Raw genomic sequence first — 21,979 nt, 5'->3', positions numbered from 1 at the left:
GGTGGTCTTCGGCCCTTGCTATGTGGTTGCGTGGTCTCGGTCGAGTGTGTATGGTAAATTCAATGATTTTTCGATGCACAGGGTGAGGTTTTTTTCCCCCAAAAAATATTTTATGTTTTTAGAGATAAAAATTAAGTAATACTACTTCCGGTCCTTAATATAAAATATTGTTTGACTTTTATTTTGGTTATAAATATAAGACTCCAATCCACTTTGTCTTTTATATTTATACATTTTTTTTTCAAAGTATTCCTTCTAATAATGATAGTTAGTCAATACACTTGATTAGTAAGGATATTTTAGGAAAAACAACATTTATTTAGGACAAATAACTAACTCAACTTACTTTTTTAATCTCCTCAAATTAGTCAACTGGCTCTTATAATTAGGACCGGAGGTAGTATAACGCATTGACATAATACTGAAACTGTTTTTTCAGAGGAAAAAGTGCTTCGTTTTTTTTTTTTTAATAGTGAGAAGGGATTATCTCATTTCATCAAGAAACTGCACAAAATGGATGGAACTAACATATTGCCTATTTCCACTCTATTGTAGGGTGGTTATTAAAAGAAATAAAATCAGAAGATTTATCATGACCTAACCTCGTCAAAAAAATCAGAATCTCTATTTTCTTCTCTTTTTTATATAAAAAATCAAATTTATTTAAATAAAATAAAATGATACATGATATTTTGAACTTTCAAATAGATCATGTGTCAGTGCCAATCATGAAAACATACTGAAAAACACAAACTAAATAAAAAAGGATAACTATAGTTATCTTTTACTATTGCTATTTTTATTCCAACACAATAAAAAAATAAAAAAAATAAAAAACTCTACCGAATTATAATATTTTAACTAGGATTGTTTATCGACAGAACTAGGCAGGGTCAGATTCCTCCTTGATGCCTAGTCAGAGGAATGAACGGGCTGTATTTTGCAACCCGTTGCCTGACCTGCTTGGTAAAAACTCTAGACATTTTGGATTAGGCTAATCTGGACTGAATAAGGTAGGTTTTTTTTTGCCAGAAAAATTATACTTAGGTCCCATGGAGCACAATTAATATCAACAAAGTCCCTAGAAATCACAAAATGATTCTGAAGTCCTTAGGGACCTATGTGTAATTAATTTTAATTGTGAAATTACCTACTTATCCCTGTTAATTTTATTGCAACAATTTATTTATAACATCAACAGTGGCTGTTGACAACTCGAGAAGAAGTGATTAACAACCTTGACAGTGCTCATGACAACTCACTCTGTGGGATGACTGTTGACAACCCGAGAAGAAGTGATTGACAACCTCGGCAGTGCTCCTGACAACTCACTCTGTGGGATGCCAGGGGTGTTGCTGAGGTTGTTAACCACCTTTTCTCGGGTTGTTAACAGCCACTATTGAGGTTGTAAATAGTTCAAATTAATAAGGATAAGTAGGTAATTTCACAATTAGAATTAATTACACATAGATCCCTAGGGACTTCAGAATCATTTTGCGATTTCTAGGGACTTTGTTGATATTAATTATGTTATGTGAGACCTGAGTGTGATTTTTCCTTTTTTGCCTAAGTGATGACATCCTACTCATATTATGTGTCGAAAAAAATCCACTATCTAAATAAACTGTTACTTTTACTGTTTTAATTCATTTCTTAAGTTATATTCTAATCTGAAAAAAATATAAATATAATTATATATATTTTGGGGCAGGGCTGCCCATTTTTCATCGGGGTGCCTTTTTGTAGGCCAGGCAGAGTAATTTTTTCCCGGACTTAGATGGGCACACTGGGCAACCGGACCTCCAAAACGGCTCTAATTTTAACCCGTAAATCCTATAACAGGAGGATAATCTCCCATCATGCGACAAGTTTTCATCGTTTATACAGGCTGGTAGTCCATGGCAAGGCAGCTATGTGCGGATACACGGGCAGCTTCTCGACAACAAAATGAACAAAGAAAAACCAGTGATGCAAGTAACACGTGGTAATAAAGATAGTGCAATTTGTGCAAAAGTGGAGACAAAATTAATACTTGCTCAAATGCTCAAGAATATCAAAATTTGCTTGTAGTGAACAAGAAAAATTCCAAAAGCGTTTTAAAAACAGCTATCTAATTGAAAAGAAAAGTAAAAAATGGCATTAGTCATAGCCATAAATTCCTCCTCTCATTGCATTTCCCAGCAAAAGCATTGGATGTCCAAATATGACATTTTCATTCAACGGGATTGCAATTGCAAGTTGAAAGGAACAAGATTTCCACGATTCCTTGTAGTCAAACCTAAATTACTGTGTATCGGTGGACGAGCTAATGGGTTAAAAGACTTTCTCCGGTTGCTTTTATGTATGGTTTTGAGTGAATTTACTGACCTCGGAATTTTCAGATACCTTCCGTGGGAGTTCATTTTATCATATGGAAACAATATAGATTGGCATGTGGTTGTCCTAAACCGGTAACCATACTCATCCTCACTATGTACATGAAGAATAATTTGAAGTTTCGAAGCAGAAGCCACAGATTTATCACGTACTGGTTTCAAATGGCTTCACTGTGTCCATGAATAAAACTGACGAGGACACAGTCAGAGTTATATATGAAATTATAAGTATACTGATTGAAAAAGTAGGATATGGATCCCGAAATTTCAATTTAACTTCTTTTCAAGCTTATCAGTTCACAGTAAACTCCTCAACATGGCCCGCTATCGCGTTTGAATGCGTTACACTTTAGCCCTTTATGCTTATCCTTCCTAGTGAACCTGTGCGACGTCAAAGATTTGGTGGAACTCTAAGCTGTAAACTTGTTCGTATTCGCTTTGTTATTGCATTGCAGTAGATCATCAATGTCTTGTCATGAACATGATAATCAAGCCATGCTATTTTTCTTTTTCAAAAGTAGAATTTGTCGCCGTAATTAAGAGCAGATAAAGCCCAAAGTTACTTTTATTATCTATTTAATATAAAAAGAAACCAATGATGGAAGACAAACAACAAACACGTCCCAACGTTCGCTCTTTTTGTCCTAGCGGGATGTTGACCAGATTTTTCAGTACATCCTCAAATGCTCGGTACTCTTGCCTTGCATTTCTGAACTATGCGTATATGATTCGTCTCTAGCATATGAAAATAAGAAGGGCCGACCGTCACGGGCAGATCTACAACGTGAAGATCACCCCAGGAATTTCAGATGGTGACTGGGGAAGAAACCTAAAAATGAAAGATTCTATTCACACGAAACCGACCCAAGGACAAACAAAAGCCAGACAAAAGCATTGGCCATTGAAGACTCGGGGTCGATACCACATTTCGCTTTTAAGCTAGCAGTCAAAGTGTCCTCCTTTTTCACACGTTTAGCAACGTAGCAATCATTCAGGCCTCTTAATAATATTTCCTTTGTTTCCAGGGTTTATTCGCATCTTTACCGCAGCCTGTTTTGAGTTACCCAAAACATCATATTTCAGCACCTTACCATGATATCTCAACCGCTTGCCATGGCTGCAACGTTGATACTTGTGGTTCTTGCACAAATATGCACATCAGTTACTTCACTGTCAGAAGCTGATAAGATTACTAGTTTGCCAGGGCAGCCACCGGTCAAGTTTAACCAATACGCTGGTTATATTACCGTTGATGAGAACCAGCACAGAGCTCTATTTTACTATTTTGCTGAAGCAGAATCAGAACCTGCTTCTAAGCCATTAGTTCTCTGGTTAAATGGAGGTATGCTTTTACTTATATGCCAAATACATAAAATTTACTTCCAAGGGAAGAGAAAGAAGAGATTGAGGTGTTTTTATGAGTTATGAAGGGCCTGGTTGTTCGTCTGTGGGAGCTGGAGCGCTCGTTGAACATGGACCTTTCAAACCAAGTGAAAACGCCCTCGTGAAAAATGAATATAGTTGGAACAGAGGTAGTGAAAAAGTTTTATCCCTTTGGATTGAGTACTACAATTTAGCATGCTGTTTCCTATCAAGATTTGCCCCCCTTTTTTGGCGACCTTCTATCAAGATCACTCACTCATTGATTTACCTCCTTGCTACAGAGGCAAATATGCTATACGTGGAATCACCGGCCGGGGTTGGTTTCTCATACTCTGCTAATGAATCATTCTATGAATTTGTGAACGACGAAATCACAGGTTTTTTCACTTGGTTTTATGCATTTCAGCAGTTAAGCAGCACCATAGTGCTCACTGTTAGGCACTGGTCAGCTGGTTTTCCTTGAGATCTTCGTAATTACTATAGATTTCATTGTTATTGTACAGCAAGAGACAATCTTGTTTTCCTACAACGTTGGTTGACCAGATTCCCAGAGTACAAAAGCAATGATTTCTTTATCACGGGGGAGAGCTACGCAGGTAAGTCATTTAAGTAGTATTTTCGTTTCATAACTACAATTCTGTAAGCATACCAGTTTGCAGGTCACTATGTACCCCAACTTGCACAGCTTATTGTTCAAACCAAAACAAAGTTCAATCTCAAGGGGATAGCTGTGAGTACAAAGGATTTTTTTGAAAAAAATAAATAAATAAATAAACGACTTTGCTCGATCTGCATATCATAACTTGTTTCCATGTTGCTATTTGCAGATAGGGAATCCTCTTTTGGAATTTAATACTGATCTAAATTCTAGAGCCGAATTCTATTGGTCACATGGGCTAATATCAGATTCGACTTACAAGGTCTTTAGCACCACTTGTAATTTTTCCCAAATTTGGAGACAATATCACAGTGAGACTCCAAGTGTCAGCTGTGCAGAAGCGAATAAACTGGTGACAAGGGAGATTGGTAACTTTGTTGATCGATACGATGTCACTCTTGATGTTTGTTTGTCATCCATAGATAAGCAGGCTCAAATGCTAAATCAACTGGTGAGGGTCATAACATTGCCTTGATTTTATAATTCCACGACTATTATACCATTAAATTTTCTCCGTTTGCTTTCGTTCGCGACGCAGCAAGAGACAGCCAACATAGATGTTTGCTTGGAAGATGAAACATCTGCATATTTGAACAGGAAAGAAGTACAGGAAGCTCTGCATGCAAAGCTTGTGAGAGTTATCAATTGGTCTATTTGCAGCGAGTAAGTCTTCTTGCTTGAAAGAAAGCATTATCCTAAGAGCTACTTTCCATGATCATAGCTTTCCTCATTTGTTCTGGACTTCGTATTTCTGCTTACACAACTATCACCACCATGATAGGGTGCTAAGATATGACAATCAGAATCTAGAAGTACCAACAATTCCGATTCTAGGAGAACTCGTTAAGTCCGGCATCCAGGTTTTTGTGTACAGGTTGGTATTCTTCATTCTTTTCAAGATGTTGCCTTCCCTCATTACTTGCTGGCTACCATTAAACGTCCACTTTTTTTTTGTTTGGTATTAAATATCCACATATCTACTACAAGCAAAGTGGTTTGTATGCAGTGGAGATCAAGACTCAGTGGTCCCATTGACCGGAACACGTTCTCTGGTGAATAAATTAGCCAAGGAGTTAGGACTAAATACAACCGTGCCTTACAGGGCCTGGTTCGAGGGGAGACAGGTTAGTAGCTCGGATATCAAGAGATCCGGAAAACTTGCAAGAGTTATACGCTTAAACATTGCGCTCAAACTTTATGTATAATTTTTCAGGTTGCTGGATGGACACAAGTTTACGGTAACATTTTATCATTTGCGACCATAAGAGGGGCGGGTCATGAAGCCCCATTTTCGCAGCCAGAGAGATCACTCGTCCTTTTCAGATCATTGCTCCATGGAAAGCCCCTTCCAGATGCCGCCCCTTCAACCTAAACACATCGCCCATAACACCCCTTTCACCAATATGCGCGTCTTCCTCCCCCAAACCAACCCCCAACCCACAAAAAATCCCCCACCCACTTGGACCAAAAACAAGAAAGAAAGAAATATTAAGAAATAGAAATAAAGGGTTTGGATTAGCTTTTTAAAAGCAATTTTACAATGTTTGAAGTATGTGACAAAAATTTTGTCTCGACTTGCATGAAAATATGTTTTAAAGTGTTTCTAACAGGTTCCCAAACTCCCCCTTAGCATAATAATATTCACATTTGCTATCTATCCTCAACAAAACAAAACGGCATGACTTAAGAATTCCGAATGATTTATTTTGGTCCAACTTGTAAACACGGAAGTTTGATCTTTCCAAATTATCAGCATATCTGTTCAAGCGTGCTACAAAAGACAAGAGGGATCTGCGTAGAATTTATCAAAACTAGAACAGAATGAGAACTGTCAAAACAGCAGAATTTGATATAATCACAATTTCGCAGCAGAGGCTGAGTCCACTAATCTTTCAAAGGCGATAACAACATCAATCATGCAACGTTCCCAGTAGGTCCTCGTCACGATATAAATGATACCTGCCAATAAGAAATCAAATACATTATAGTCTAGTTACCTAAAGAAATCAAATACATTATAGCCTAGTTACCTAGGAGAGCCTACATGAGTTAGATCGCTCTTGCAATATTAGCGTCTATTTATAAAGAAAATGCACCACATATAAGAATTTAGACCCATGTGATTCCAGGATTGTTAGCTTGTAAAAATAATTAAACAAACAGGAGAACATGTGAAATATGATCCAAGAGAAACGTGTACATACTCTTTGTCACCCAGCTTCACTTCTGATCCTCCATATTCAGGTAAAAGGACAGTGTCACCCTCCTTTACAGCTACAGGAATTAGCCTTCCCTCTCTATCATGAATGCCAGGGCCCACAGCAATAACTTTTCCAGAATTCAGCTACAGCAACACCAACAAACAATTACCAGCTCATCAGATGTACTCTAACAGAGCAAAACCTCGAAATTTTTTTGGTTTCCCAGCCAAACCAGAGCAAAACTTAGATTAAGTCCTTTTTACAACGTTTAGCACCTTTAACCATCCAATGGAACATTTAATATGGATCACGCACCACAGCATGGCAATCCAAACAAAAATCCTAGCTGGTTTCATCCAAAGCCCAATATCATAGGAAACATTTCCGACGCCTTGGCCAGCCCATATCTACTAAGAGGCCGAGAACTAAAGAGATGATGTGGGCATAACGTTATATATTACACATTCCTTTGAATTCGTTGACAAACAGCCGATTAATCACAAGTGTAGTTTCTAGACCCGTCAGAAGAGAAGTGAAAAGTTGGGAACACAGCAATGCGACCCAAATTATAGCATTGCAAGTGACTAACTCTGAATTTCTTTAATATGTCTGGTTGTCAGGTCAAAGGGACTGTAATGATATGACATTTTCTACAGAGTCCTACTTCCTACTTCCTTCTTTGCATATATGAACAATTACTGAGAGAAGAAAGAGTCCATTAGCTAATTTTATTCATACAAAACGTGGAAACATAATATTTTCTACAAAATTAGAGACGAAAAACTGATGACAGCTGAGGTAAACCATGAGTAGCAAGCTGAAAATTTTAAGATCAACAGAAGCAAGAAATGAAATGGGTGAGAATGAATGAGCGGGTTCACCTTACTGGATTTCTCGGGTAGCAAAATCCCGGCGTTAGTTTTGGACGGAGGAACGATTTTCTCCACCAAAACGCGATTAAGCAAGGGACCCAAGCGCCTTGCCATTGAGTAGACAAAAACAGGAGAAGCGAGATGGGAGTGAGAGGCTGCGAAGAATATATCAGAATTAAGCACGCCTGCTAGGGAAACCTCAGCTCAGTCAGGGTTTTGCAGGGTTTTACTTCGCCCGGTCAGTATTTACGGTCTCATTGACTCGTCGAGTTACCATCGTTTCTCTGTTACCCCAAAAAAAAAAAAAAAAAAACACAAAAAGAAATTGCCTTTGGGGTGAGCATTTATTATATGATATTGGCTGCCTTGGGATTAAAAAATAAAAACAAATGATTATGTTCCGAGAATCATTAGCAAAGAGTTAAAAATTGTTAAGATTTTTTTTTGGCAGGTGTTAAGACCAGTTATATAAACATAAGCCAAAAAAATAATAATTAGATGAAGCAGGAATAGTTTGTTCTCATGATTATTATGCACCAGATTCTTTTTTGTATGAATAAAAAAATTACTAATAATGAAAGCGAAAAGTTAGGCCCCTCAAGCTGGCGAAACAAAAGAGCCATATTACGATGGGCTGGACTTCGCAATTGAAACTTATATGTTGAAGTCCCAAAAAAAAAAAAAAAGAACATAAAAGTTAAAGGTGGTGGGCGGACCTGTTCACTAGGTGATTGTGAATGAATAAAATTTGATTTGAAAAAAAAGAAGAAGAATTAACCATAATAAATGAAGATTAATTAATAAAAACTGAAGGATTAATGGAGTCAGTCTCATGTAATAGAAGAGTAATAAAGGTAGTAAGAATGATTATGTTACAGGGAGAACCCAAAAGGAAAGGGCCAAGCGGTACTAATCAGAGACAGCTTGCCGCTAATGATGAGAGTTTGACCAAAATCACAAAGAACCTAACCATAGTTAATCTATCCTCCATTCATAATTAACATGTCTTGGTTGATTCCCATCATATCCTATCATTTCTAAGCTTATACGTTGGTTGCTAGCTGCTACCCCCCTCTCTTGCTGCCAAATTAAATCATAATTATTCAGTTTTGAGCCAGAAATTGGGGCGCATGTGAATCCGTAAACAACATGAAATTGATACTTTTTTCTTAGTTTAAATAAATTGTCTTTTATCAAAAGGAATAATGTTGAAAAGAAGAGAAGGAAGAAGAAATAGAGAATATTTGCTGGGGAGGAGAGACAAGGGAGGGGTCCATCAAGGATGGGGCAATTGAAGCCCATGATGAGGAGTCCCATGTAGCAGAGATACGCTGATGCTGATATTGGATCTTATTTTTTCTATAGATCAACTATTTGGAGGAAAAAAACAACTATTACTTCACAAAATGAGCTAGCCACGATTTGAATTTTCATTAAAAGAAATATTTATATTTAGTACTCGACAGTGTATTAAATATGATTGTCTTCAATAAAAAATATCTATAAGCATCAAATAAAAAAAACAATAACTAATAAACTTATAAACAGCATATTTTTAAATTGATTTAAAATCGAGAAATTACGTGCCCTCTTGTTCATATAAAGAGGTGTTCCTAGTTTTATCACTTTTATGATCTAGTGACATGTAGTCCGCTTTCAGCGGTGGAATAGTGTCGGCATGATCTCGTTATTATCACTTGGTCACTTGGTAAACTTGCTTAATTATCCTGTTCAATTCAAATACATATATGCAGGAGTGTACATAAACTTAAGGAAACCTAGTCTTTCGAAAGCTTCATATGAATAATATCTGTATATGAATAATGACAGGAGCAAGAATAAAGGGTGTAAGAAAAGAAGAGGCATGCTTGGGGGTGATGGGTTTGACTGAGAAAATAAGGCCAAAATGGCGAAACCAACAAAATCTCAAATCATACATATTGCTTGCACAACAAACTGAGTTCTTTGCCCCTAATCATGCTGTTCCTGCTCATCACCTCACTCCCCCCATCTCCCTTTTCCTCTTTGCTTCTTAGCTTTTCGTTTCTCCTTCTAATTTCTCTACAAACAGCCCCATTTTTCTTTTATATAGGATGTGAATTACTTCCTTCCAGTTTTCTCGTGTCTGATCTACGACTATTTTTAAAAATAATTTTAAGAGCCTTGTCATCAGTGCTTGTATATCTGGACCACTTATCAAGCTAGTCAAAAAGAATTGGTTCAAAATCATTTGTTTCATTCAAAATAAGAAATTAACTAGCTTATCGTTTTACGTCCTATTTATTGCTGGAATTTACAAATGTTGATAATCATGAAAATCTCAAATCATACATATTGCTTGCAAACAAAACTGAGTTCTTTGCCCCTAATCATGCTGTTCCTGCTCATCACCTCACTCCCCACCTCTCCCTTTTCCTCTTGCTTCTTAGCTTTTCGTTTCTCCTTCTAATTTCTCTACAAACAGCCCCATTTTTCTTTTATATAGGATGTGAATTACTTCCTTCCCTTTTCTCGTGTCTGATCTACGACTATTTTTAAAAATAATTTTAAGAGCCTTGTCATCAGTGCTTCTATATCTGGACCACTTATCAAGCTAGTCAAAAAGAATTGGTTCAAAATCATTTGTTTCATTCAAAATAAGAAATTAATTAGCTTATCGTTTTACGTCCTATTTATTGCTGGAATTTACAAATGTTGATAATTATGTGTAAGAACAATTCTGGAATAATATTGTAATATTGAAAAAATTTATACTTAACAGTGTATTTTATGCCAACAACTGAAAACATTTTTCTAGTCTTTGTACTGGTTTTTATTAGTTCAGCTGTCCAGTTCAATTGGTTTGTGATAATAACAATATTATCGTTTCATTTCATTTTAAATAAGTCATCTCTTGACAAGTTATAACAATTCCAAATGTGGCTCCACTAATTAGCACCTAATAGAACAACAAATATTGGAGAAAAAGGGTAAGAACTGCGACCCATGCAGATTCATAAAAGCCTAGTCTATTTAACAAGCACTGATAAGCATAAATTAGCAGCCCGACTAAAACTATAACCTTCCGGTTTAGAGCCTAATTAATTTATATCAACGCACCATTGGACCACCGTTGCTTTGTATCGATATTGAAAATCAAATGACCAACATGAATGATAGAATTAGGGTCAGAAGAAAGCACTTGTACTGCATAAGTGGGTTGGATTATTTTTACTGAAGTGTGAACTTGAAGTTGCTTGAGTATATTTGGTTGCGTCCGTGTTTATACAGGTGAGGAAAAATTAAAAACTGTCCATGACTTTCATGTACTGATCCTTCTAAAAAATTAAAAGTGACCAACAACATAATCATTTCTAAGGAGAAAGTACCCACTACATCCATTCTGAAATTCACCTCCCAGCCCTCTCCTCCATGGCCCACTCCACCTCCCTACTCCTCCTTTCTCTTCATTCTTTCTTTCTCCGTTTCTTTTTTTCGTTGAAATCATTACATGCAAACCCCCATTTTTTTATTCTACTCTTCTTTATGTACCTTCCTGTATTATGTTGCACATAAGCAATCTATGGCTACGGTTCAACTATATATATTCCAGATAATCTCTGCAACATGATGTGTGTTGTGTGTGTGTTGCTTGCTATATTGATTTCTTTTTACTGGCATGATTGATATTATTGACTGATGCACGCAATAAACACGTTTATTCCTCCTTTTTGACTCAATTATTTGTTTATTTGGTTAATGTTTCTTTTTATATTCTTCTTCCTTTGGGAGGGATTCTGGCGATCAGAAATTATGCAGCAGTCAATTTCGTACCTGCAGCTTGTTGCTACATATGTCAAAGCAACAAGAAGGAAAGAATATACAATGAGCCACCACTTACCATCTTAGGGCCTAATAATAGTTCTTGGAATTTATTGTCAAGAAAAGGACATTGCCAATCACATTATCCTTCCTACGATTGCTGAAATAATCCCGTACCCTGTCTGCTTAAAATTCTATATGCTCTCATTCTTAGTTTGAACTTTGAAAGTTTCATCGGGAAGCTATCCAGAAGTGAACAATAACCAAACTATTCTCTTTTCTTTTTAATTACGATTTAGTATAGGAAACTATAGACACTGGTAATGGCAATACTCCCTTTCCTGCCGAGATCAGAGGGGAAAAAAAAGTGCTGGGGGCCAAAAAAACAAAAACTTTCATAAGGTTGTGTGAGGGATGCATCCCAAAACCAAAGGAAAAGAGAAGAGAACAATGAATTTGTGAGTTGATTTGTAATATTGTTAGGACTCAAGGTCAGATGAGATTGTGGTCAGCAATCACCTTTTACTTTGAGATAATGTCCTGTGGGTTTCATGTGGGACTATTTGTCTGTACTACAGTACCCGTGAAAAGAATTCCAAAAAGGAGGAAAAAAAAAAAAAAGGAGAGAAAAACATCAGCTGTTGTTTCAAGCGGGACAGTAGATCTGTATGTGAATATACGTTATCGTCTGTCAATGACAGCTTTTAGTTAATGTTTCATTTGGGATTTGGCTTGAAAACTTTGGATATGGAATTCTATTATACTTGTCTGTATAGAGAGATAACTGCAAAATCTCAGTAGTTGAAGTGTATAATCAAACAAAAATATTATACGAAAGAAGTAGAAAATGGTACTATTTTGAGATAAAACCAAGCCATTCATGCATACAGAAATAGGTGACCACAGAAATTCACATGTTGATCAAAAGGGGTCAAAGCAAGTTTCCCTTTTGCGAGTACATCTAATTGTGAGGGTATAAGAACAGTACAAGAGAAATTAATCTGAATGGAGAAAGCACTGTTTCTTAGAGCAACCGAATGGGGGGAAAAAGATTAACAAAATGATTCATTTGTCTTGACCCCCCGGCCCTGACACTGATCAATTGAGATTGAGAAAGGGACCATGCGAAGCTTTCAGTCTAAGAAACTCGAACTCAACCCATATCTCTCTCTCTCTCTATCTACCCCCCTCCCCCCCCCCCCCCCACCAAAAAAAAAAGCCCCATCTATCTATCCGCCTCTCTCTCCCCACTTAGTCTCTCTACGCTAAGCCAGCCATACCATTCTCTCACTGTCTCTCTATGACTGCGTTTGTGGGAGAGTTTGAAGTGTTTGTCTCTAGCTGAGTTTGTGAAAGGAAAAAACTGGGCTCTGAAATTAGTAGCAGATATTATAAATTAAGGAGAGGGCAGCAAGTTCTATGCATTTTGACTTCAGCCTTTTCATTGACATTCCTCCTCTTCAAACTCCTAGGCTGCTCCTACTATAAAGAAACTATCCCAAAAAGCCTTCTTTCTTGATATTATAACCAAATCTCTCTTTTCTATTATTTGTTAGTGCTACACCTTCATCAGTCACGAGCCCACACTCGTCAGTCTCGAGGAAAATAGGGAGGAGCAAGAAGAGGACGAAGTAATCGGCGTAACTATCCAATGCGATGATTTTTGCCAAGATTAAGAAGCAAATGGGTTTGTTGATCCTATCTCTACTCCTTCTGACCACGTTACTACTGATTTCTCCATGCAAGGCTGCCGGGAGAGCCAGATTTCACAGATTCAAAGGTCATCGGTCTGCTAATTCTGAGCTCAAACCCTTTCATTTCGGTGGTGGCCTCAAAGGGCATGAACATCAAGATGTGGATGAAGATGAAGTTTTTGGAGCTGATAAGAGAAAAGTCTACACAGGTCCAAATCCACTACACAACAGATAAGTTAGCAGACACAGTTAAACGGCCAATCCAGCTCCTTTGTGTCCTCAATCCAAGTTCCTTTCTCTTCCTCTTGTTCTTTCTTTTATATTCCATATTTCAAAGAGCACTTTCTGTGCTCTGCAAGACTTTTCCCGGTTAAGTTATTTACAGATGTATATGCAAAATTAGGTTTGAGATTTGAGATGATCTTGGTGATGATGAGAGAATATAGTAAAAATATTTTTTGAAAGATTTTTTTTTTCCTCCGAAAGATGAATGCCATAGATAGCTATAAATAGGGTGGTTGGTTTGAGTGAATATTGGCCAACTTTTGCTTTAATTTAGCTGATGCGTATTTGCCTGCATGCTTCCTTTGTCCTGATTTCCTCCAAGATTCTCACACACACATCATCAGGTTTTCCATATCTAGCTAAGCCTCACTGTCTTTAACAAGAAAGCCTGTATATGAATAGCACGCATGGAAATGGTACCAATAATGTGCCTTCCCCGTAAAAAAATCACAATAATGTATATAATATAAAGTATTCTGTAACATGAATGTGGAGAATGATCGTCTTTCTTTTTCAAGCTCTTTTCTACCAAAAGAAAAGGAGCTTTGTTCATTTATGGAACGTACGTAATATTTTATGCAGTTCTGGGATGCTCAATGCAATTATTCAGAATTCACAAGTCAAAGATCATTCATTTTATATATTATCATAGTGTAATTACTTTTATTGTTCTGGTAAGGGTAGCTTAATTACTTTGTGGAGTGAGAATAGCTCTTTCTCTGTGAACAAGCACTATGGCCGTTGCCGGGAAACTTAGGCCCCGTTTGGTTCCATTTCCAGAGAGCAAATACCCGGGAAGCAAACGGGGCCTTAGATTTCAGCAGCGCAAATAAAGGCTCAAAAATCTCTGCAAAAAGTGCTGGTAGGCTAATGTACGTCTGTGGGGGTATGGTAGATGCAGCCTCTTCTACAATCTGAAAAGGGTTTGCCAGTGGGAATGAAGAGGTGTACTGAGATGAATCGTGAGCCGTTGATGTGCATAAAATTTTTCAACCTCCGTCTCCACTTTTAATCATGAAGCTTAGCATGAATCATAGGTACCCACTCACGTAATTTCTCCATGGTTATTATGAGGCTGGCCCCACTCTGGGTTTCATTTCTCATTCTGCTTTTGCCAGCCACACCTCCACTTAGCTCGGCATCTTCCTCACTCTACTAACGGAACCCATTTCCCTCTGAAGTTTTGGTGTGCATTGCAGTGTGAAGGGCTAAAAGAGGTAATTAACATGGAATTGATGACTTGATGGGAACATGGATATTGGTTCGAAACTTATAATTTATAGGAGAGGACAGATATTTTCTCTGCCTTGTCAATGAGACTGTTTTTGGCGCAGAGGGAACATTTGTGTGGCTACAAATGCATGAGTATTATGGAGACTCTAGAAACAGCCAAAGACGACATTAAATTTACGTACTTTAAAGATATAATCTTTTAAGCTGCAAATTATTGAGGAAGACAACAGTCTCTCCACTGGCCCTCTGTTACATGCATGTCACAGTGTTCTCAGTTCTCCACACTAGCCGTTTCTGTCTGTCTGACTGTCTGCCTTGGATGTCCTTCAACTTTAAAGCCAATATACAAATATATGTTTTTGACCCAAATGATAAAAAGCAAACATATGTATGACCTCGTTCTCCCAGTCTAAAAAGGACATTTCAAAGTTCAAACTGTAGACTCGGGTAAACATTCACATTATCACATACGTATGTAGTGCCAAAATCTCCATTCTCCAGAGAGGGGTGTGGTCAGGAACCAGCACATATTTAACGCGGGCTTATTGATTATGAGTTGAGGAGAGTAGAAAAGTTAGAGCAGAAATATATATTATTATTATTATTATTAGTGATATGATTATCACCAACTCATGTTTGTCAGAAGGCCACCCCACATTTTGAATTTCAATTGATGGGAAGATAGCCAGTTGGCACTTCATCGTGAAAATAAAATCATAAGTGGGCCTCTGCATACTATTATTCCTCTTCGGGTTTGTCTCGCTTCTCATTCTCGCTGTCACTTTTCTTTCTGGGCTTTATTTCTGGTTCTGTATCTGGCATTTCTATTGGGAGAATTATCAAGAAATCTTAAAGAAAAATTTAATTATAAAAAAGTCTCAATAACAAGTAATCAATCTAAATATGTTATCATTCCTCATTCTAAAACTTGTCATTGCTTGCTCTTCACTTGTCAATAAACTTCAAGATAATTAAATTTCATTTTTAGGATTTGATTATAATTCTCCCATTTCTATATCGGCAATACATTATTTTGCCTCAAAGGTCTGGTTCTCTCTTTTTTTAAAAGTAAAAATGATTTAATTCTCCACAATAAAATTATGCAAATCAGTCAATAACTTTATAATACTACCTTTCGTTTTAATTATAAAATCTAGCTTATAAATTACAAATGAGTTTATTATTAGGATCCAGGTAGTATATTGGCTTTGACGTTGAAGGACATTCAAGGGATTAACTTTTATTTGGACCAGCAGAAAGCAAGGAGAGCATAGTCCTCCCGTGGGATACTTAACGGAGAAACATTTTCAAAGTATCCTATCTATTTTTTGGTAGATACGGATATTCTCTTATTAAAAATAATCTTATTTGAGATATTATTACGTACTAAATATAAGTATTTCTTTTACTGAAAATTTAAACTTTAATTTATTACATTATGAACCGTTAGCCCCAATTCCCAGCAAGCATCCTACCTATACAAGATCTGCAATTCGGTCTTTTTCTATGTGAGTGGCCCATTTTGCAACTGGGCTCTGAGACCTTCCCTCTCAGAAAGTTCAAACCCTGTTCCAGCCACCGAAAATTACAAACCTATACGTTTCTTTTTTTTTTTTTTTGGGTGAAAAAACCTCTACGTTTCTGTTCATATGAATTCATACGTCGATATTGTGCAACTTGTGTCCTTTTTAGATCAATATCTGCCACATACCCAAAAAGCCATGAACTCATTTTGAAAGAAACGACGAAAATTTACACCGTCCCTGGTAAGGTCAAGATACAGATAGGTGATCGTAAACTTCACGTATTTGTTTAATTGATCATTTCGAGAAAATGAAATCATTTTCTACAAACAAATATGTGACTGGCAGTGTGTGCGCATGTGTGTGTGAGAGAGAGAGAGAAGCCCCCCGGGGGCGGGGGGAGCGGAGAGATGGCGACTCTAGAACATATTACGTATGTGAAATTGATACTTAGATCAGTGCCACTAGCAATTCCATACTGCGTCATTTTAACCTCTTTTTGTTGAATGAATGTCGCATTATTTCATAGAGAGGAAAATATTGGAACACCAGGCAAGGTGGCTCCAGCATCAACAATGAAATTGTTTCCCGAGACATACTCAGAAGACTCATGAATCAAATAACGCGCCAGTGAAGTTAATGCTGGATCTGCGGTACCATACCTTCCAAGGGGCACTGTTTTCTGAGCCACCTTATTCAGCCAATCCTTTTCCATTAACTTTTCAGTGATTTCAGATTTGAAAAGTCCGGGCGATATTGAATTCACCCTGATTTTATATTCCCCCAACTCCAAGGCCATCACCTGTCAAACATTATCACGCAAAAAAAATGACTTCAGTCATTGTGAATATGAACAGTAAAGTCATGCATTGTTTAAAAGCTTCAAACTTTGTGAGTGGTTAAACATGCCGTTGACATAAGAGCAGATTGAACACTTCCCTGGTCAATATGCCAAGGATAAAATCATAAAAATCTCAGACAGTTGAATCATTATTAATATGCAACATACGAAGTAATATGGGATTAGATAGATGATGAAGTCCTAAAAATGCTATTTCATTATTCATTATTCTTATCTTGGAAGAATCTGCAGAGCAGACCCGTGAAATATCCTATCACTCTGGCTAAATTTAGATGCACCAAACTGTACATAAGGCCGCATTGATCCTTATGCCAAGAGTGCTGGACGTGGGAATGACGTGTGGGCTGGGGATGAAGAGTTTTCAGGCATGCCATTGGTGGTCTAACAAAACAAGTGTTGGAATAATTAGCTACTTTATCATCCTTGCTCCCAAAAACTGCACTCAGGGCATAGAGTTCCACTCAATTCAAAAACAGTTTTCTCCTTTGGTTTTTTGGCCTTATATTGAAAATTCAGTTAAAACAAGCCCTAAATGATGATGACGACAGAGAAGGAAGAGGGAAACTTATGGGTTTGATGCGATTACTGTGCATGCAAAAATGATATTACCTTTGTCAGCATGTTTACTCCAGCTTTTGAAGTTGCATAGGCAGTAGCTCCAGGCAGTTGCCCACGGTTTAAACCAGCGACTGAAGAAATATTGATAATTGAGCCTTTTATCTGTGCATCACGCATGCGTATGCATACAGATTTGGACACCAACCAGCATCCTGTTAAGTTTGTTTTGAAAACCTGATTCCATTCCTCCTCAGATAACTCCAACGGTGATTTAACGTTTCCTAGACAGTACAAGAAAAAGGAGAAATGGACAATTTAGATACGTCAGCTTATGTTCTGGCAACGTTTATTAAATAAATAATATAACCCCTGGCTGGACAAAAAAATATTAATTAATAGTAGTATAACCCCCGCAACATACATCTTCAGATATAACAACATAAACAAACCTTACAAACATTTTACACAGCACGCAGCCATGAGTTTCAATATATTCATAATCATGAGCTGGAAATTACACTTTGATATTTTTATTGATAAAAACATAAGCTGAGTCACTATTGTGATAATTAGACCAGAAGATGACTGCAGATAACATTTCATGAAAAAGAAAAGTACTTGCAACATACTGTTGGAAGTTACTTGGTGGAGGAAGCATAAATACAGTTTTATATCTGTGCTGATATACATATACATATGATTTTTACGGAACAGCATAAAGTTATCAGCTAATTAAAATGTAAATATCTATACCAAGTCTAGTCCCTGACACAAACCACAAGCCGTGACTAAGAGAAGTTAGCCTTATCGCGTTGAAATCAAATGTCAGAACAAGACCGTCAAAGTAAAATGCAAAGTAAATTTATCCGCGTTCAAAATACAACGGAAGTTGATACTCCAACAGCACCACGTAAAAATGGCTTGTATAATCCAATTTTCCAAGGACACTTGACAATTTCGCCCGACTACTTAAATCTTCAAAATTTCCAAACAAAGTGGATTCAAGCAACTGACCAAATTACCTCTCACACCGGCGTTGTTAATTAAGGCATCAATACGCCCAAAGGCGTCCCACGCCTTCTGCACTGACTTGTCGATGGTGGGGCCATCGGCAGACACGTCGAGTTCCACCGCCTGGGCCTCGGACGGGCTGGACTGATTGATGTGGTCGCAGAGGGACTGAAGGCGATCGACCCGGCGAGCGAGGGCAATGATCTTGCAGCCGGCTTTAGCGAGGTCGAGACAGAAGTCTCGGCCGATACCGGAGGAAGCGCCGGTGACCATGACAACTTTGCCATGCAGGGAATGCCAGGGCTCCAAGCGGGGTTCGACTCGAGACGCCATGGGCGTGGAGCTTAGAATCAACGAGGAAGGGAAGAGGGCGTGTGAGATTTAAGAGCAGAAAAAGTCAAAATGGAAAATATAAAATAGGGCGGGTGGGTGGCAACAAACATGAAATTGGAAGGAGGCGACTGAGAAAGCAGAAGGAATGAGCCGAGAATTTACCACCGCCTACCACCACTAAGGGCTGTTTGGTTGAGGGGAGGGGAGGGAGGGAGGAGGGGTAGGGGAGGGTAGGGGAGGTCATCCTCATCTTGTTTGGTTTAATTAGGAGAGGAGGAAGGATATTTAAGATCCCTTGTTAGGATGGAGAGGATAATCAACGAGGGAGAAGGGATAGCCATTAATCATTTAGATTTTAAATATTTATTGATATATTTCTTAGAATATTATAATTATATAAAGAATTTACATCTTATTTAATATATAATTTATAAAAATTCAGTCTTATCATATTAATATGTGTATTTAAAAAATTGGTACAGTAATTTTTATTCTAATTAATATAATAATATATTTAAAATAATCAAATTAACAAATTTTATATGTTCTAAGAAAAATGAAATTTTATTCTCTTTAGGCTATCTTTTTTTCCAGCTTTAAAATATATTTAATAAATAATATTTAAAAAAATTAATTTATAATATTATAATTTTTTATTTAGATAATTTTTTATAATATATTTTAAATTATAATAATGTTTTATTTTTATTTTTTTATTAAAATAATATATTTTTTATTTGATGAATATATATTATAATAATATATTTTATGAATAGAAGTGGAATATTAAAAAAAATATAAAGGCATAATGGTCCAAAAATTTGGTTCCCCTCCAAAAACCCCCAATTGGAGGGGAGCCAAAATGGAGGAAGGGGAGGGGGAGGGGGATATTTTAGCTCCCCCCTCCTCCAAAATTTTTAACCAAATGAAGGGAGGGGCTCCCCTCCCCTCCAACCAAACAAACCCTAAAGTATAATCTCCCGCCACACAAAAAACCCCGCCCCCCTCCATTGTTTGTTTAAAGTGCTTTTCTTTCTGGGCTGACTGTGAGGATAATAGATATTGGGCCTGTGGGGGCCATGACCCAATAGTCAGCTGTATTCACTGGACTCTGTCGTTAGCCCCTTGCCCTGACGGAAAAGAGATGCGTAAGAGTTAAGAAATGAATTCGTAAATAACACATGAGTAAATTATAATGACACACCTTTTTGACCTTTATTGTCACACGTCTTTTTGTAACTTTAATAGAAATTTTCTTTATGCATATTAAGAGCATATATTTGGACTGAAATCGAATATTCCTAATACGTGGAATGAAATTATAGTTTTGCTCGTAAAACTGAAAAAAGAAACATTTTTAAAAATAATTTGAGAATCATTCTATATCTGATGTGCCAAGTATTTAATTCCGTATTGTTAGGGGCATGGATGGGTCGCGGATCCGTTTATGGAAACAAATGCAGAGGCCCAGTGAGTGAAGGAGAGACCATAGCGGACTGGTTACGAGGTTGAAACGCGGCGACTATGAACCTATGAGGAAAGTGCTGATTGAATATGGTGAGAAAGAGAGAGATCTAAACAAGACTCTTCTTACATAATCAGGGCAAACACCGCATAGGATTGAGAAGCCGTGTGCAGAAGAATTTTCGGCCCACAGGTTATTGGGCTGCAGTTTTTTTTTGAAAGGCACAGTAAGTGGTAAGTGCTTGGGATGGGGCTGGGAGTGGAAATAGAATACCGTCATGCATGGCAGTGGCAAAAATCTGAGTCAAGCAGGCATTGCTCGTGCCAAAACTCGTCACGTTCCTTCCCATTTTCATTGCCTTTGCCTCCTCCCTTCCCGTTTCTTCATCCTGCCCCTGCACTACGCTCCTCCATTCTTCTGCCTAATTCCCCATATACGCAACCATTACATTTCATGATCTCCTAATACACACCACGCAACCATGACTTCATTTTCTCGTAGTGTAGTAATTTCTATAAATATTTCCTCTTTTTGTGGGTGAATTTCTATAAATATTTTTAATATAAGGGGGGGAAAAACAAAGAGAGAGAGAGAGAGAGAGAGAGAGAGTAAAGCGCAGGAAAAGAGATGAATGAGGGGGAATAGCGGGGTGTCAGAAGAGGGAGGGCTTTGCCTACGGGAGACAGCGAAAAGGACTGCCCGGTTAGGGCACAGGCAGGCTTGCCCCCTCTCCTACGCAAATCCCCAGTCCCAAGTCTTCTCCCCACATCACTTCATTCTCTCTCTTGTCTGCCCCCCCCCTCCTCCTATTCCTATTGCCATTTACTTAATGTCGCTATTCACACAGACCCTTTTACTTTCCCCACCCAGCCTGCGCCGTTTCTGATTTCTCCGTCTTTGACGAGATAACCAGCTGGACACGCACTATCTAGAGTCTGATAAAATAATTAGAAAGTTTCTTGTGAGAGATGCATATAGATGCAGCGTGAGATTCCCGTTGGGATTCCCCCATTATATAAGCTTGCGTTGTCTCATATCTTCGCATTCTTCCCTCTGAGTCTGACACTGCCCTTCTATCTCTCTAAATCTTTCTCGGGCTTCCTCCCTCCCTCACAACCCATTTCCCCCCCCCCCCTCTCTCTCTCTCGTTGCCCCTTTTTTACTCTCATTGTCTCCCTCCTTCCCGAGCCCTTCTATTTTTCTCATCTCCACTGCTTTTTTTTAGCGGGGTCCCTTGATTCATAACTGCGTCCCATTTACATTCCTATCCCTTCTATTTTTTTTTGACCGAAAGCTATCCCTTCTATTCACTTTATTTTTTTGGCAGTCTCATATTTACATTAAATTACCTCCAATGATACTCCCTTCTACTGTTATTGATATTGATAGTTATGTGCTGTCCCCCTATCTTTCTTGACTTTGACGGAGGTGTTTTCTTCAATTATTTCCTGGCCTTTACTCTGCTTCTACGGGTCTTACTTCCTCCGTGCCCGCCAATTTGTTTGATTAATCTAGTGCGTGGGAAAACACCACGTAAATTCATAAATACAATAACCTGAAGCTTTATATATTACCCTGTTTGGCAACACTTATTTGGAGCTTATAAGTAGCTTATAAGCTCTATAAGCTCGATTGACAAAAGTAGGGTTTGTTTGGATCAGCTTTTTTATAATTGGGCTTTTGTCTGAAAAGCTACAATAAGCTATAAGCTAAAATTAACAGCTT

At 37.7% G+C, this 21,979-nt stretch overlaps 3 protein-coding genes across 6 annotated transcripts; 1 reads left to right on the top strand and 2 right to left on the bottom strand.

Moving 5' to 3' along the window:
- The first annotated feature begins 3,192 nt into the window (after positions 1 to 3,192).
- Positions 3,193 to 5,948, top strand: LOC114720073 (serine carboxypeptidase-like 45). 4 transcript variants are annotated; one of them, XR_003737953.1, is made up of 10 exons: positions 3,194 to 3,717; positions 3,806 to 3,907; positions 4,040 to 4,135; positions 4,262 to 4,354; positions 4,418 to 4,488; positions 4,586 to 4,867; positions 4,955 to 5,079; positions 5,198 to 5,290; positions 5,409 to 5,540; positions 5,630 to 5,712. XR_003737953.1 is itself a non-coding variant. In XM_028905678.1 (10 exons), exons 1-10 carry the CDS (start codon positions 3,468 to 3,470, stop codon positions 5,786 to 5,788), a joined length of 1,389 nt encoding a protein of 462 aa, XP_028761511.1. In that variant the 5' UTR covers positions 3,197 to 3,467; the 3' UTR covers positions 5,789 to 5,948. The 4 variants fall into 4 exon arrangements, 2 of the variants coding, with proteins under 2 accessions (XP_028761512.1, XP_028761511.1); XR_003737952.1 differs by having other exon boundaries at positions 5,404 to 5,540; XM_028905678.1 differs by having other exon boundaries at positions 3,197 to 3,717; positions 5,423 to 5,540; positions 5,630 to 5,948.
- A 151-nt stretch (positions 5,949 to 6,099) lies between these two features.
- Positions 6,100 to 7,712, bottom strand: LOC114720074 (10 kDa chaperonin, mitochondrial). The gene is made up of 3 exons (XM_028905680.1): positions 7,499 to 7,712; positions 6,621 to 6,760; positions 6,100 to 6,375 (listed from the first exon to the last, which is right to left on the bottom strand). The coding sequence occupies exons 1-3, from the start codon at positions 7,601 to 7,603 to the stop codon at positions 6,327 to 6,329; spliced, it is 294 nt and encodes a 97-aa protein (XP_028761513.1). The 5' UTR covers positions 7,604 to 7,712; the 3' UTR covers positions 6,100 to 6,326.
- An 8,578-nt stretch (positions 7,713 to 16,290) lies between these two features.
- Positions 16,291 to 18,926, bottom strand: LOC114720033 (3-oxoacyl-[acyl-carrier-protein] reductase FabG). Its single transcript, XM_028905623.1, has 3 exons — positions 18,468 to 18,926; positions 17,497 to 17,726; positions 16,291 to 16,827 (listed from the first exon to the last, which is right to left on the bottom strand). The coding sequence occupies exons 1-3, from the start codon at positions 18,787 to 18,789 to the stop codon at positions 16,549 to 16,551; spliced, it is 831 nt and encodes a 276-aa protein (XP_028761456.1). The 5' UTR covers positions 18,790 to 18,926; the 3' UTR covers positions 16,291 to 16,548.
- Positions 18,927 to 21,979: the final 3,053 nt, after the last annotated feature.

This window comes from Neltuma alba, unplaced genomic scaffold (assembly GCF_004799145.2).
Source record: "Neltuma alba isolate B1F8T4 unplaced genomic scaffold, ASM479914v2 tig00011962_pilon, whole genome shotgun sequence".
Lineage (NCBI taxonomy): Eukaryota > Viridiplantae > Streptophyta > Magnoliopsida > Fabales > Fabaceae > Neltuma > Neltuma alba.
The sequence above is the reverse complement of the archived record's forward strand: the minus strand, read 5'-3'. Positions and strand labels throughout refer to the sequence as shown.